The 16368-nt window shown below is 52.5% G+C and overlaps 2 protein-coding genes across 2 annotated transcripts in view; one reads left to right on the top strand and one right to left on the bottom strand.

Moving 5' to 3' along the window:
* COMMD7 (COMM domain containing 7) overlaps positions 1 to 16368 on the bottom strand; it is a 319129-nt gene that overhangs the window by 187263 nt on the left and 115498 nt on the right. The window lies entirely within an intron of this gene.
* Positions 1 to 16368, top strand: part of EFCAB8 (EF-hand calcium binding domain 8) — a 101331-nt gene that overhangs the window by 28128 nt on the left and 56835 nt on the right. Inside the window, exons 5-10 of the mRNA XM_050807415.1 lie at positions 682 to 817; positions 4480 to 4585; positions 7462 to 7546; positions 8384 to 8508; positions 11529 to 11602; positions 13462 to 13592. Coding sequence (XP_050663372.1) covers positions 682 to 817; positions 4480 to 4585; positions 7462 to 7546; positions 8384 to 8508; positions 11529 to 11602; positions 13462 to 13592 — 657 coding nt within the window. The remainder of the gene's footprint in view (positions 1 to 681; positions 818 to 4479; positions 4586 to 7461; positions 7547 to 8383; positions 8509 to 11528; positions 11603 to 13461; positions 13593 to 16368) is intronic.

Genomic DNA, 16368 nt, shown 5'->3' with positions numbered 1-16368 from the left:
AGGGACTCTTGATGGCCAGATAGCTGGCTTAGCCCACTTGGGTGCTGGGGAGCAACCCCCAGAGGGGAGCATCAAAGCCTGTGCGAAGGCTCAAGGGTGGCCTCCTGCGAGGCCAGGCCTGCCCCAGGAGCTGTTGGCTGTAGGGTTTGGTGCGTGGGGCCCTAATTCCCCACTGCTCCTTGTCCACTTTGATTTTATCCTTCGGTTCTGTTCCCCCCTCTACCCCAGAGCACTAGAGCAGTTGCAAGAAAGTGCTGTTGCTCAGTTTTCAGCCTCAGGCTCCACTCTGCTCACCCTCTGGCCAGCTTTTCCTATGAAAAGAGCTTTGCGAACAACCTCCGTTCTGTCTCCTCTGTCCCATCACGTCGCAAGGAGGCTGGCTGGCTACTCGCAGGATAAGCCTGCTGCTTCTCGCTTCTGGAGCCCCGCCTCATATCAGCTTCTACGTGAGGCCCTTTTTCTTTTGGCCACTGCTGATGACCCAGTAGAAACCCGCTTGGAGGAGCCAGCTCTGGTTTTCTGGCGTGCGCGTGTGCGTGCGTGCGTGTGCGTGTGCGTGCGTGTGCGTGACGCTCCGCCAGCTTTTGCCCCTCCTCCTCGGTGGCTCTCTGTTCTGCCGCAGGTGCCCCCTCCCTGAGCTGTTTTTTCTTGGGCTCTTCTCTCTCTCATCGCCTTCCACAGGAACCATGGCTGTGAGGTGGTGAAGGTGGTGTTTTTAATCCACCGGTTCAAGAAGATCGGGTGTTTCCTGACTGTCACCAAAGATGGCATCCTGCAGTTCTGGTCTGAGGCCTTCTCGCTGATCAGCTCCTTTAGGGTGAGTGGGGCCCGTATACATGGTACACACATGGGTCATTGGAGAGCCTCTGCCTTAGCACCCCCATGGTGAAGGTGACCTGGAGCCAGGCAGATTCATGGTCTAAGCAGCCTGGACTCGCAGTCACAGCACCTGGGTCCTGTGGGAGCCACACATTTCCCTTCTGCTAAGCGGGATTCCACCTGGATGTCCATTCCATGTGGTGTCTCACAGACCCCTCAAACCCATTAGCCCAAACAGCATGTCCCTTTTGCTAGCCCGGCCCACCAGGTTTCCTTCTCTTGCATCCCCATCTCAGTGAATGGCATCGTCACCCCCAAGACTCCTGTGCTACGGGTCAGCCGCTCCCATGCTGTCACCACGTCCTACCAGTTCAGGCCTTTTGCCTGGACCAGGCGGGAAATCATAGTGGTTGTGAGCATGGGCTCTGGAGCCCAACTCCCAGGGTTAGAGTCCTGACTGTACCACCTGCCAGCTCTGTGACCTGGACAAGGTACTATAGATGCCCCATGCCTCAGTTTCCCCATCTGTCAAATGGGGCTAGTTACAGTGCTTCTTCACAGTGCTTTTGGGAAAACGCGATGACATAATACATGTGTAGTGCTTGGGGCAGGGCAGGGCACACTGCAAGTCCCCGCTGGATATATTGTCTTTGTACTGCCAGCTGCTGGCTGAGAGTAGTAAATGAGAAGACACTCAGGAGAACCCGCTGTGTACTTGGTCACCAGGCCAGTCCAGAATCCTCCAGCAGACGAAGAAAACATTGTTCTCCAGGGCTCTACAGAAAGGTTGATTGAGAACACAGCCCCCAGATGAAGGGCTTTCTAAGCCTGTGTAACTGCAGAGTGATTCACAGTTGCATCAGGGCTCATCCTTTGGGGAAGAAGAGACCTGGGTGAAACTAAGGTCCGTGGGGGACCCGTGGCTCTCCTGGGTGCACCAAGCGGGAGTCACGATTACCATCCTGAGGCTGTGGCTTCCATAGCCCTCCACCTTCCCTTTCTGTGTGTGGACTGGGGCAGGGTGTGTTGCAGCCAGAGCTCCTGCTTGTGACTGCTACATGGTCACCGAAGCACCTCCAGAGGCTGAAGGGGACAGAGGAAGGCTCTCTGGGAAGGCCCAGCAGACCTGGATTCTTCCTGGAGGGGCTGCTCTGGCAGGAGTAGGCCTCTCAGGACCACACACCCACTGTCATGAAGATGGAAAGACCTCAAGTTGGAGGCGGGGCCTGAGCTCCCCTCAAGAGCTGTGTGATCTTGGGCACAGGTCACTGAAATTCCCTAGGGCTTTTGGTTTCGCTGAACACTGCGGGGCCGGGGTGGGAGTTACCAAGCTACGGGTGTGTGTGAGTTAGACCCCAGCCCTGGGCAGGAGAGAGGGGCTCAGGAGGGTTCTTGTCCACTGTCTTCACCACCAGAACCACCTGGGGAGCCTTGGTGCTCTCTGAGTTCTGATGGGACAGGCTCCTCTCTGCCCCTGCCTTCCCTATTCCTTCTGATTATCCATGTAGAGGAATTGGTTTATGCTCCTCCCTGCTCCTTCCTTCCAGCTTTTCAGATCATACTTCTTTCTGCTTTCTTCAGTTCAGAGTCTGTGGTGTCATTCAAAGAGTAAAATACAGCACCACACACGGAGGCTCATGCCTGTAATCCCAGCACTTTGGGAGGCCAAGGCAGGCAGATCACTTGAGGTCAGGAGCTCGAGACCAGCCTGGCCACCATGGTGAAACCCTGTCTTTGCTAAAAATACAAAAATTAGCCAGACATAGTGGCACACACCTGTAAGCTCAGCTACTCGGGAGGCTGAGACATGGGAATCGCTTGAACCTGGGAGGCAGAGGTTCCAGTGAGCGGAGATGGCGCCACTGCACTCCAGCCTGGGCGACAGAGCAAGACTCTGTCTCAAAAAAAAAAAAGAGAGTAAAATACAGATTCCTTAGGTGGCCACACCTACCTCATCTCTGGTTCCTCTCCAGCTCTAAACTGAGTGGGCTGGCCTCCCCCTTCCCCAGGACACAGCAGCTCATTTCTGCTGACCTGACTCTGCTCGTGGCTTTCCCTGCCCGGAGTGCCAGCTCACATTGTCTCTGTGTACATGCTACACGAGTGCAGGAGGCACCGGTGCTGAGCTCCTACTGAGTGCCGGGCACCACCCTCAATGCTTTAATTATTCCATTCATTCCTCGCAACTTTGCAGAACAAATCCTTGGTTCATAAGCCACTTTGACCAGGTGACACCTGCAGATGGAAAACAGGATTCATACCTATGGAGGGGCAGACAGGGGAAGTCAGTCTTCCTTCCCTCAGTTCCTACTTCCTCTCCCTGCAGGCAAATGCTATGACCAGTTTTGGAGTGCTCTTCCATGGCTATCCTCTCTGCATACCCGCCTTTTCTTTTCTTTCTTTCTTTTTTTTTTTTTTTTTGAGACTGGGTCTTGCTCTGTCACCCAGGCTGGAGTGCAGTGGTGCAATCATGGCTCACTGCAACCTTAACCTCCTGGGGTCAAGGGATCTTCCCACCTCAGCCTCCCAAGTAGCTGGGACTACAGGCATGCACCACCATGCCCAGCTAATTTTTTCTTGTTCTTTCTTTCTTTCTTTTTTTTTTTGAGACGGAGTTTTGCTCTGTCACCCAGACTGGAGTGCAGTGGCGTGATCTCGGCTCACTGCAGCCTCTGCCTCCCAGGTTCAAGTGATTCTTCTGCCTCAGCCTCCCAAGTAGCTGGGATTACAGGCGAGCACCACCACGGCCAACTAATTTTTGTATTTTTAGTAGAGACAGGGTTTCAACATTGGCCAGGCTGGTCTCGAACTCCTGACCTAGTGATCTGCCCACCCCGGCCTCCCAAAGTGCTGAGATTACAGGTGTGAGCCACTGCGCCCAGCCTTTTTTGTTAATTTTGTAGAGATGGGGTCTTCCTATGTTGCCCAGGCTGGTCTTGAACTCCTGGGCTCAAGTGATCCTCCCGCCTTGGCCTCTGAAAGTACTGAGATTACAGGCATGAGCCACTGTGCCCTTTTCTTTTTAAATGTGATAATGGAGGCATATTATAATGTTGCTTTTTACCTTGATTTGTTACTTAATCATATCTCTTGGCAGCTCTTTATTGGCATGTGCACAGCTCCCTTGTTCTTAATGTCTGGGTGGTGTCCATGGTATGGGTTGATATCAGCTGTGCTTTCCAGGTGGCTTCTGGCCTGTTGCTCTAACAGCAGCTGCAGCGTCCCCTTTGAGTAGATGCAAACACACTCATAGAAATATCTTGGAAACAGATCCGTGGATCATGATCTATGCATATTCAAGACTTTGGTTTTTTTTGGGTTGGGGGACAAGGTCTCACTCTTGCCTAGGCTTGAGTGCAGTGGTGTGTTCACGGCTCACTGCTGCCAAGACTTTTATAGAACTGTGAGACTGCTCCAGAAAGGGGTTGTAAAGAAGGTGTTCTTCAAGCCCGTTTTACAGATATGGAAACTGAGACCCAGGGAGGCCAGGGAGTTTATCTGTTTATCCAAGGCCCCCACCACTAGTCTTAGTGGTAGTGCTGGGCTCCCTGCTAGGTCTGTGGTGGCTCCAGGGCCTCGTGTAGCAGGAGAGGTTCACGGGGAGCTGTGCTGGACTGAGTATGCTTCCCAGCCCATCTCCTCTGCTCTTCTTCTGGCCAGCTTAACCAGACCCAGCAGCTCTACAACCAGCCGATGTGGGTCGTCGACATGGTATGTCTACACAATATGAACCTCATTGCAGTGGCGTCTACCAAGCAAAAGATAGGTGAGTCCCCCTGGGGGCTCCCCAGCCCTGCTCTCAGCCACTGGGAGCCATGCATTTGTGCCTGGGAGAAGTCTGTTAGCTGAGCAACTGTGAACATGAATCAGAGCCCCATAGGAGGATTGCCAGGTGGAGAGGCCTTAGTGCCAAGTAGGCAGGGGGTGGTCTGTGAATGCTCGAATGAATACAGTGATGTTGAACAGACCGAAATTTACAAGCCAGAGGCCATAACTGGTCTAGCTCCGGTCCTGATTCTACCTCCTGCCTCTTGCCACTCCCAGTCCAGGCCCTCTTCACTCTCACTTAAATAGCCTCTCCTGGTTAGGTGTGGTGGTTCACTCCTGTAATACCAGCACTTTGGGAGGCGGATCACCTGAGGTCAGGAGTTCAAGACCAGCCTGGCCAACGTGGTGAAACCCTGTCCCTACCAAAAGTACAAAAAATTAGCCGGGCTTGGTGGCGGGCACCTATAGTCCCAGCTACTCGGGAGGCTGAGGTAGGAGAATGGCGTGAAACCAGGAGGCGGAGCTTGCAGTGTGCTGAGATCCTGCCACTGCACTCCAGCCTGGGTGACAGAGTGAGACTCTGTCTCAAAAACAGAAGAAAACAAAACAGAAAATACAAAAGTTACCTGGGTGTGGTGGCACACGCCTGTAATCCCAGCTACTCGGGAGGCTGAGGCAGGAGAATCGCTTGAACCTGGGAGGTGGAGGTTGCAGTAAGCTGAGATCACACCACTGCACTCCAGTGTGGGCGACAGAGAGAGACTCAGTTAAAAAAAAAAAAAGAAAGCCTCTACTGCATGCCGTGCTTCCCTCATGCCCCCAAAGGCAGGATGTGCATTTACAGTACCCTCTGCAGAAAGTCTTCACCCTACCCCAGTGTTCTTAGGATGGAGGCGGGATCCTCGGTCTCTGTGCCCTGCCATCCCTCCTGCCCCTCTCTCTGCCCCGACAGCCTCTGCTTTTCTTTTGGTTCTCATCTTAGAAGTTACTTCCTCCAGGAATCCCTCCCTGACTCTCTATTCCAAGATCCTCTTAAAAAGACCGCGTGAGATTGTACCTCTTCCCTTCAAGGTCCTCCTTTCAGTGTCATCTCACATGTATTAGTGTGCTTCTGTTTAGTGCATGTCTCCTCCTCCAAACTGGAAGCTCCATGAGGTCAGGGACTGCATCTGTTCTGCTCAACTCAGTGTCTCAGTGCCTGGTACCTTCTGGATGCTCAATGACTATTGAATGGATGGATGACGAATGAGGCCTCTGACTGAGCAGACCCGTAAGGTGGTCAGGAAGAGAAATTAATACATGAAATGACAGCTGGCAATGCGAGGCTGAATGGGAGGAGAGAGCGTGGCTGTTCTGGAATAAACAGGGACTTTGGAATAAAAAGGACCTGGGTTCAGAGCCTGGTCCCACTGCTCTGTAGATGTCTGCCTTTGAGCAATTACTTGACCTCCCAGTGCCTCACTTTACCCAGAGGTAAAATGGGGCCAATGATACATGACTCGAGGGTGAGTGTGGCTTAGTAGTTAGGTGTGTGAAGCTGTGGGCATAGTGCCTGGCACATAGTGGGCAGTTAATTAACACTGACATCATTATGAGGCTAAATTGTGTGATACAGAGAAAGTGGTCAGCCATCAGCAAGGGCTAGAGTAATCTATCTGTGACCTGCCTGGGCTTTCCATTGCAACACCTGTTTCCTGGGGACCCGGTGCTGTCCCAGACATTCTCACCCTTTATCCTCAGACAACCCTGAGAATTTGGCATTAGAACCCCATTTATTTTTTATTTTTTTGAGACGGTCTCACTCTGTCGCCCAGGCTGGAGTGCAGTGGTGCAATCTCGGCTCACTGCAACCTCTGCCTGCTGGGTTCAAGTGATTCTCCTGCCTCAGCCTCCTGAGTAGCTGGACTAGGGATTCATTTATTTTGGTTGAAAAAAAAATATTGAATTCTGGTTTGATGATGGGCTGGACCTGGTCTGCTGGGCCTGTGTTTGTGGGCTCATCAGGTGTCTGGGTATACAGGCGCACACCACCACACCTGGCTGATTTTTGTATTTTTAGTAGAGACAGGGTTTCACCATGTTGGCCAGGCTGGTCTCCATCTCCTGACCTCAGGTGGTTCACCCGCCTCAGCCTCCCACAGTGCTGGCATTACAGGTGTAAGCCATTGCACCCAGCCTAGAACCCCATTTTAGAGATAATTATGTCATCACTGCTGTCCTGATGGAGCAGCTGTCACCTGCTCGGAGGCACTCAGACAAGGCCAGAAGCAGGGGTGGAAGTGCCACCAGTGTGATCCCTGGCCTTTGTGGCCCCAGCCCAGTCCAGCCAGCGCTCCTCTTGTGACCCACAGCCCTCTGGGGTGGCCGGCCATATAGAGAGGCAGAGGAGGGCGACAGGCTGCCATTCAGATGCAGGAGACAGCACGATGGCGAGGCTGTTGCTCATCAGAGGCTGAAAATGAGGCTTGATCTGTTGGAAGGAGTCAGATTTTTTTTTTTTTTTAAATTGAGACAGGGTCTTGCTCTGTCACCCAGGCTTTAGTGCAGTGGTACAATCACTGCTCACTGCAGTTTCAAACTCCTGGGCTCAAGCAATTCTCTTGCCTTAGCCTCCCTGAGTGCTGGGATCACAGGTGTGAGCCACCATACCCAGCCTGGGATTTTATTCCAGCTGCAGTTGGAAGCCTTTAGGGGTTTTCAGTGGGGTTCCCAGTGGGTGGGTTTACTCTGTAAATAGCTGTCTGTGGTTACCATGGGGGAAAAAGGGCTGAAGGGGCCAGAGATTCCTTGGGAGAGCAATGAGGCTGCTCACCGTGACTGAAGACCTCTCAGGCACGGCTGTGGGCTTCATGTGGCCTTCTGTCTTTCCCCCAGATTTCTTTGATATTAGTGACCGCAAATGTGTCCCGGCCTTCACCTTTATTGATCTGGACAGCTGTGCCCTGGTCATGGACTACTGGTGAGTCTCCACTGGGTGTTCCCCACATGAACCAGGAGGCCCAGGCCTCCTGCAGCAGCCACATCACTGACTAGGGTTGGGGCCCCCAGAAAGCCTCCTTGGAAAGATCTGGAAAGATCTCCCCTCTGGCTCCAAGGCCCCTGTGTCTTCCTCCCTCCAGGCTGCTTCCCTCTCAGAGTCAACTCTCATGGTCACTCAGAGCTTGGAGTCATTGTCACTTCCCCACTCAAGACAGCCATCAAATCCCAGCAGAGGCTTGTCTGGCTGTGGCTGAGGAGTCCGGGGACATCACAGTCTATCGGGAGGGGTGACTTAACAAAGGGCAGCTGGAGGACTAGGGATTCATTTATTTTGGTTGAAAAAAAAAATTGAATTCTGGTTCAGTGATGGGCTGGACCTGGTCTGCCTGTGTTTGTTGGCTCCTCAGGTGTCTGGGCAAGGCCAGAAAGTCTTGTTGGAACTGCCCTTGCTTCCAAGGAGAAGGGAGGCTATTGGGGGGCAAGGGAGGGAGTGGAGGCTCCACAGCCTCTTTTTTTTTTTTTTTTTTTTTTTTTTTGACTCAGAGTCTTGCTCTGTCTCCCAGGCTGGAGTGCAGTGGCACCATCTCAGCTCACTACAGCCTCTACCTCCCGAGTAGCTGGGATTGCAGGTGCCTGCCACCATGTTTGGCTAATTTTTGTATTTTTAGTAGAGATGAGGTTTCACCATGTTGGCCAGGCTGGTCTCGAACTTCTGACCTCAGGTGATTAAGCTGCCTTGGCCTCCCAGAGTGCTGGGATTACAGGTGTGAGCCACCGCGCCCGGCCCACACAGCCTCTTCTCTCCATCTTTCTGCAGGTCTGACTATCACAGAGGTGTATTCTGCTATGGGGACGCCAAAGGCAATGTCATTGTCTTCACCTCCGAAAACGTGACCAGTGGGCTGTTCAACCCCCGTATTCTCCCCAGGGCCTCCAAGTGGGGTAGCTAAGATGCTGGGGAAGGGGGCGGAGGCCTGGGCATGGCCTAGACGTGGGTGCTGAGCCCATCCTGGTCCCTGAGCCCCCCACTCCCTGCCTCTGCTCTGGAGCCTCTGGGAAGGCATCTGCTTCTGAGCGCAGGATGCATGCAGCTCAGCACAAAGGGAGAGGTGATGGGGGACAGCAGAAGACCACGGGGGCTGGGGAGGGGTCGGCCTCTCTGAGGATGGGAGGCTGTGCGGGTGTGGTCTGGGGGTGCAGGACGCTTCTCACTCCAGCACAATGCCAGTGGTGGGACCCTGGGGAAGTCCCTCATCCACTCTGATCCTGGTTGACAGCGCTGATGCTAACTTCCTCGGATGGTGGTGAGGAGGCATGTGCTCTCCTTGGCTCTAGTGCTGCCTTTGGTGGGCAGGGGCTGTCCTGGATGTGGGCTCTGTGGAGCCTGGGCACTGGCTGGCTGGCGTGGGTGAGTGGGCACAGCTGCTAGAGTCTAGAGCACCCCTTGCTGAGCGCTTTGCGTGCATCATCTCCCATAGCTGCCCCTACTGTCAGGAGGGAGGAGCCGCTGCTGCAGCCCATAATAAGAGGCAGAAAGGGTGAGGTCACCTGCACACACCCCTGCCCGGTGAGCGGGGGCTGAGATCTGAAGTCCGGCCGCCTGCCTTGGAGTCTGTGCTTTTAGCCTTTTGCTGGGCTGCATCCCACACTGATTAAACGCAGGAGGAAGTCACTGGAGCTGTTCTGCCCAGGTCGCTAGATCCTCAGAGGACACGGCTCAGGGCTGCCTAGGAAACTCATCTGAACTGGAGCGCCTCTAGAATCCAGCCTTGCACGCACAGTGCTGCCTCTCCAGGTTGCGTCACATCCACCAGGAGGCCCAGGCCACCAGGGACCCCATACAGGGACACTGACCCCTCTTCCAGCCAGAGTTACTAAGCAGGACACTCCAGGGGTTCCCAGGCCTTGGTAACAGGCCCCTGGCAGGCTTGTTGGGGCAGTGTCCAGATCCTGTCCTGGACACAGCAGTGGGCTGGCACCCTGCTTGCCTCATCGGCCTCGGGGGCCTGCCCTGCCCTGAGCCGCCCACTTAGCTGCTTGAGCCTAGTCACTCTGTACTACCCTGGGAACTGGCATGGGAGGTTGTGGTGGTCTTTGAGCCACATGGTGAATGGGATATCGAGGGAGGCAGATGACACTGGAATGTTAGGCAGGAGTCCTTCCATGCCAAGTTCTGATTGAAGGCTGGGGACAAACATGAAGATGAGGTGGGCCCAGTATGTGAACTTGGGAGGAGATGGACAGACCCAGGTATGCACCCCAGCTCTGTGTGACCTGGAGCCAATTGCTTAACCTCTCTGGCCTCAGTTCCCTTATTCAAATAGGGATGGCCCTACTTCATTGATAGCTTTGGTATAAGAAACGTGGAACGTTAGGCACCTAGTAAGTGCACAGTGACTATGACTTCTTCCCTGCCCTCCTTCACAGCCCTAGTAGGAGAGACAGGCAGGTAAACTGATGATTAAACCACAGCGCATCATAAAGCTGACTCCTGCCTGTGCCCATGCACGACCAGCCCCACTCTGGCAGTCTTGGGCAACTTTCTACCCCTCCCTGGGACTTACTTTGCAAGCTTCCTCCTGCCCTTGCAAGATGGGGCTGGTGACTTTGCAGCAGTACAATGCTTGGCATGAGCCCCTAGATCCATCCTTGCTGCCTCTTCCCTCCTCCATCCCTGGGAGGGAACCTGAGCCTAGACTGCTCCAGCATTTGCGACCTGCCTCCTTAAACTACTCTGACAGAGGACCCATGTTTGTCCCTAACAGTGCTGGCTCCACTCGTCTGTGTCAGATTGGCTTTGCTTTCCCTGAGGATCCATCAACTGCTGGCCTTGAATGGTTTCAGCGGCCGGGAGATGCTAAGCTCCATGAGGGCTGCACCTGGCATGTCTGAATTCCTCTAGACAGGCTTGTTTTATTTAAGTGTGTGTGTGTTTTTTTTGTTTTTGTTTTTTTTAAATTTTGAGACAAGGTCATACTCTGTTGCTGGAGTGTAGTGATATGATCATAGCTCACTACAGCTTTAATCTCTTGGGCTCAAGTGATCCTCCCACCTCAGCCTCCCAAGTAGCTGGGACCACAAGCACGCCACCACCACTTCTGGCTAATTTTTAATTTTTTTGATTTTTTTGTAGAGATGGGTTCTCACTGTGTTGTCCAGGCTGGTTTTTGTTTTGTTTTGTTTTGTTTTTTTTGCAGAGTCTTGCTCTGTCGCCCAGGCTGGAGTGCAATGATGCGATCTCGGCTCACTGCCACCTTTGCCTTTCGAGTTCAAGTGATTCTCCCACCTCAGCCTCCTAAGTAGCTGGGATTACAGGTGCATGCCACCATGCCCAGCTAATTTTTGTATTTTTGTAGAGACAGGGTTTCACTATGCTGGCCAGGCTGGTGTCTTAACTCCTGGCCTCAAGTGACCTTCCCACCTTGGCCTCCTAAAGGGCTGGGATTACAAGTGTGAGCCACTGCGCTTGGCCCAGACATGCTTATTTTATGATGCATACCTGGAACTTCTACTTTTTGGAACCTGTGCTTTCTGGACAAGGAGTGCATGTAGTTTGAGGCATGATGGCGAACTCCCAAGTGATGACTTGTCAGAATAAAAAGAGCCTAGAGTCTCAATTCCTTTTCCACTCCAGCAAAGATGGAGCTCCTTAATAAAGAATCAGCTTGTTTAGATTGCAGCACCTAGGAAGCATGAGGTGCCCTGAAGTCTGGTTCTAGTTCTGCCATGCACTGGCAGGGGTACTCTAGGAGGCAGCATTGATCTGCCTGAGTCTTTTTCCTGGGGCGGGGGCACTCCGCTGAGCTCACCAGGACACAGTGAGGCGCCAGTGAGGGTTTGGGTGGAAAAGCCTTTTGAGAAGCACTGGAGTTGCAAGCCAACTTAAGACGTTTTTGAGGCTTTGCTTGCCGAGCAAAGGGGGAAAGCTGCTGATGTGGACCTTGATTTTTTTCCCCTGTCAGATCACTGGATCAAAGTTTCCATGCGGAAACTCTTAAATGAGAAGTCTTCTTTGTATAGAAGCTACCGGCTGAAGGTGAGTTGTTTCTTTCCTTGGCCTGTTACAATGGTAATTATCTGTACACACACACCACTCAAAATAAATACAAAAAGTAGATTTACTCCCTGGGTTCAGTCTTAGCCCTTGGGGTTTGGTCTCTGGAAACAGATTGTGGCAGCTGTTGGATCCTGCCAGCTGCATCTGCAGACCACATCTCAGTGTGGCCATGCCCCTCTCACCACCGCCATGGCTAAGCCCTGGTCCTGGCCAACACTGCCTCGCTCCTGGATGGCTGCAGTGGCCTCTAGCTGGGTTCCCCACTTCCTTTCTTCATGCAGCACTGTCTCCATTCAGGGCCAGAGGAATGATGAGTTAGAAATACAGTTGAGTCACCCTGGTAGCTTCTCATCACATTTGGAACATAATCTCAACTCCTTACCACGGCTGTCAGGGCATGAGGTGATCTGGCCCCTGCTTGCAAGCTCTGGGCTTGTTTTCAACCTTCTTTCTCCCCATTTGCTCTCCTGCAGAGGCACAGGCTCCTCTGCTGTTCCCTGAATGCGCTCAGCCCCTTCCCGCCTCTGTGCCTCAGCATGTGCTGCGCCTTCAGGCTGCAGGGCTCTCCCCGAAGGTACCTGTATTCCCCCTATCTACTACTTGTGGTCCCAACCAGCCATCCTAGGACAGCCCTGTGCCCGCCTTTGCTTTCATCCCTTCACCGCAGTGTTTCCCAGCTCCCAGCTTTGTGTGGTCCGACCATTGATTCCTCATGCTGTCACCTTCACGAGATCGATGGCTCCTCGAGGGCAGGGACTTTGTGCTCTTGGTTGTCTCCAGTGCCTAAAATAGTACCCTGCACTTGGTGGGCTCCCAATACGTTTGCTGCACAAATGAATGAATGAATGACGCACTCCGGGCGGTCTGGGTGGTCCAACAGGCCTGCACTATTTTTTTTTTTTTTTTGAGTCAGGGCCTTACTCTGTTGCCCTGGCTGGCATGCAGTGGTGCGATCATGGCTCACTGCTGCCTTGACCTCCCGGGCTGATCCTCCCACCTCAGCCCCCGAGTAGCTGGGAATACAAGTACCACACCCAGCTAATCTTTTTATTCTTTTTTTGAGACGGGGCCTCACTATGTTGCCCAGGCTGGTCTAGCTACCTTGGCCTCCCAAAGTGTCTTAAATTCAGTGCCTTCATTGTGACAGACGCTTGGTGACAGTGTGTGTAAAACCCAGCTCAGGGTCTTGCATGTAGAAAGCACTGAAGAAATATTTGATGAACCAATGTCTCCAACCTGCCTTTTCCAATCTTGTCCCGGAGAGGAAAATCTCTAGATTGGGAGGCCAAGCGCTGGTCCAAGTCACAGAGCTGGGGCCAGAGAATTCAGAGCCCAGCCAGCCCCTTCGACTGCGTGTCATCTTTTGTGGCTCAAGTTGCAGTGAAATGAACATTCTCCTGCCCTCTGTGCTTCCGTGAGCAGTCCACTGTATGACAAACATGGAGGGTGGCAGTGGGCCAGGAGCACAGCCCATCTGTAGAGGTGGCTCCATGTGGGTAACTCGACTGTGGCCTGGACAGACTCGAATTCATCCTTTCTCCCCTCGCGGGAGATGATTAGTATGGGCCTGACCCTCCCCACCCTCTAACTGACAGGATTTAAAATGAAACTACGCTTGTGTGCTCTTAAACATTTTCAGTGACAAGTGATGGCCAGTGCTGGTCCTAGGAACTGGGCCAGGACTGCGGGGCCACATCACTTTGTGATCGCGAGGAGAAGGGCATTAGACTCCGTGATATCTGGGCGCCTCCAGTCCCAACACCTGGTCGTGTTCTGGGGGCTGGGCCTGGAAAGTTGTCCTTGGGTGGAGTCTCTCACCATTGCTACTGTCTTCCCAGGCTCTCCATCCCAACTGGTGTCAGCAGGTCAAGTTCATCCCCCAGATGAACCTGGTGGTCTCCTGTTCAGCTGTCGAGAAGTCCTCTCTGGTGCTGACAGTATTGCCAGCCAAAGCCTCTGAGAAACCCAAGTAAGAAGTGCTTCTCTCCTGGCTAAGGCAGTGGAGTTGGAAGGAAGGGGGGTGGTGAGTGGACTGTGGGGGCTGACAGTGGCAGATGGTGGTTGGTGTATGGACTCTGGAGTTTAGTTTTTCCAGCATCGCCACCAGCAGCACAGTGAGAACACAGTAGTCTCTTTTATCTCTCGATCTATATGCAAAGCTCAACATAGAAGCCAGCACAGAGTGAGTGGCAGTCAGTGAAATGTTTTCTGAATGAAGGGATGACTGTGAGTTACTTCCTCCTCTGTGACCCTCAGTTCCCTCATCTGTGAAAGGGTATGAAAGCGTGTACCTCACTTCTTCAAGGGTTGTGTGAGGGAATCCTCTGTGGTATGTGTTCAGTAACTGGCAGCGTTGGTTCTTTGCAGATGGTTCCAATCTGTTTCCTTCAGTTTAGATTCCTCTACCCCAGAGTGCGGTTTTTTCTTTTCTTTTGAAAAACCAGTTAATCACCAGGTGTGATGGCTCACGCCTGTAATCCCAGCACTTTGGGAGGCTGAGGCGGGCGGGTCACAAGGTCAGGAGATTGAGACCATCCTGGCTAACATGGTGAAACCCCATCTCTACTAAAAATACCAAAAAAAAAAAAAAAAAAAAAAAAAATTAGCTGGGCGTGGTGGTGGGCACCTGTAGTCCCAGCGACTCTGGAGGCTGAGGCAGGAGAATGGCGCGAACCCAGGAGGCGGAGCTTGCAGTGAGCCGAGATTACGCCACTGCACTCCAGCTTGGGCGACAGAGCAAGACTCCGTCTCAAAAAAAAAAACAAAAGAAAAACCAGTTAATCACACAAGAATGTATTAAATGCATTGTCCATGTAAAAAATGAAAACATTATAAAGAAGGTTGGAGTCCTGAGGGGCCCCCTCTTTATTCAATCCCCATTCCTTGACACAGTTATCAGAAGCTACCACTTCTGTTTTGTTTTGTTTGTTTGTTTGTTTGTTTGTGATGGAGTTTCGCTCTTGTTGCCCAGGCTAGAGTGCAATGGTGCGATCTCGGCTTGCCACAACCTCGATTCTCCTGCCTCAGCCTCCCAAGTAGCTGGGATTACAGGCATGTACCACCATGCCTGGCTAATTTTGCATTTTTAGTAGAGACAGGGTTTCTCTTTTTTTTTTTTTTTTTGAGACGGAGTCCGCTCTGTTGCCCAGGCTGGAGTGCAGTGGCCGGATCTCAGCTCACTGCAAGCTCTGCCTCCTGGGTTTACGCCATTCTCCTGCCTTAGCCTCTCAAGTAGCTGGGACTACAGACGCCCGCCACCTCGCCCGGCTACTTTTTTGTATTTTTTTAGTAGAGACGGGGTTTCACCGTGTTAGGCAGGATGGTCTCGATCTCCTGACCTCGTGATCCACCCGTCTCGGCCTCCCAAAGTGCTGGGATTACAGGCTTGAGCCACTGCACCCGGCCTGAGACAGGGTTTCTCTATGTTGGTCAGGCTGGTCTCGAACTCCTGACCTCAGGTGATAGGCCCACCTCGGCCTCCCAAAGTGCTGGGATTACAGGTGTGAGCCACTGCGCCTGGCCTACTTCTGTTCTTTTACTGTGTGGCTTCTACTGTGCAGTTTATGGTAGATCAACTGGCAGGTATGTTCTCTGGTGGAGTCTTCCTGCTGGGTTGCTCTTGCCCCTATAGTTTTCCTCCAGCCCCTAGATTTTTCCTTGAGCCTTTGGGGCTGTGACATTTTGCTCCTGCACAGTCTGAAGAATGAGCCCCAGGAGAGTCTTTTTTGGGGAACAGCAGGAGATTTGAGGCCTGTATTGGGGAAAGACTGGGTGAGGCCAGGGTTGGGTTGGGGCAGAGACCGAGGGCCATTTAGACTCCTGTCTGTCCCTTTCTGTCCTGGTTGTTTTTCAGGGGAAATTTCAATCCTGAGATGATAAAGCTAATTTAGTCCAACTCCTCATTTTACAGATGGGAAACCCGAAGCTTAGGGAGGGGAAGTGACTGTCTTAGAGCAGACACTTGAGCTGGAGTTTTATCTTGGGCCTCATTATATGTCCAGTGCCTTTTTTTCTTTTGTTTTTGAGACGGAGTCTTGCTCTGTCACCAGGCTGGAGTGCAGTGGCACAATCTCAGCTCACTGTAACCTCCGCTTCCTGGGTTCAAGCGATTCTCCTGCCTCAGCCTCCTTAGTAGCTGGGACTACAGGCGTGTGCCCCCATGCCCAGCTAATTTTTGTATTTTTGGTAGATACGGGGTTTCACCATGTTGGCCAGGATGGTCTCAATCTCTTGACTTTGTGATTTGCCCACCTCAGCTTCCCAAAGTGCTGGGATTACAGGCGTGAGCCACCGCGCCTGGCCTTTTTAACCAAATAGTGCACTGCGTGCATTTCTAGACAAGTCCTGGACCTCCCTGCAGGCTGGAAAAGGGGGCCTCCGGGAATGTCTGATGTGAAGGGGAAGTTTCAGTCTTGGGTTCAGTGCTTTGAATGGGGCCTTGTGGTGGGAGTTTGCTTGGAGTTGTTTGCTGAGGCTATCTGTCTGCACTGGTGGTGATATCACTTAGTGTATAGCAGGGGTGGCCAATCTTTTGGCTTCCCTGGGTCACACTGGAAGAAGAATTGTCTTGAGTCACACATAAAATACACTAACACTAACAATAGCTGATGAGCTAAATAAAAATCACAAAAAAATCTCATAATGTTATAAGAAAGTGTATGAATTTGTGTTGGGCCACATTCAGAGCTGTCCTGGGTTGCATGAGGCCCGTGGGCCGTGAGCTGGACAAGCTTGGTGGATATGTG

The sequence above is a fragment of the Macaca thibetana genome, chromosome 10 (assembly GCF_024542745.1).
Source record: "Macaca thibetana thibetana isolate TM-01 chromosome 10, ASM2454274v1, whole genome shotgun sequence".
Lineage (NCBI taxonomy): Eukaryota > Metazoa > Chordata > Mammalia > Primates > Cercopithecidae > Macaca > Macaca thibetana.
The sequence above is the reverse complement of the archived record's forward strand: the minus strand, read 5'-3'. Positions and strand labels throughout refer to the sequence as shown.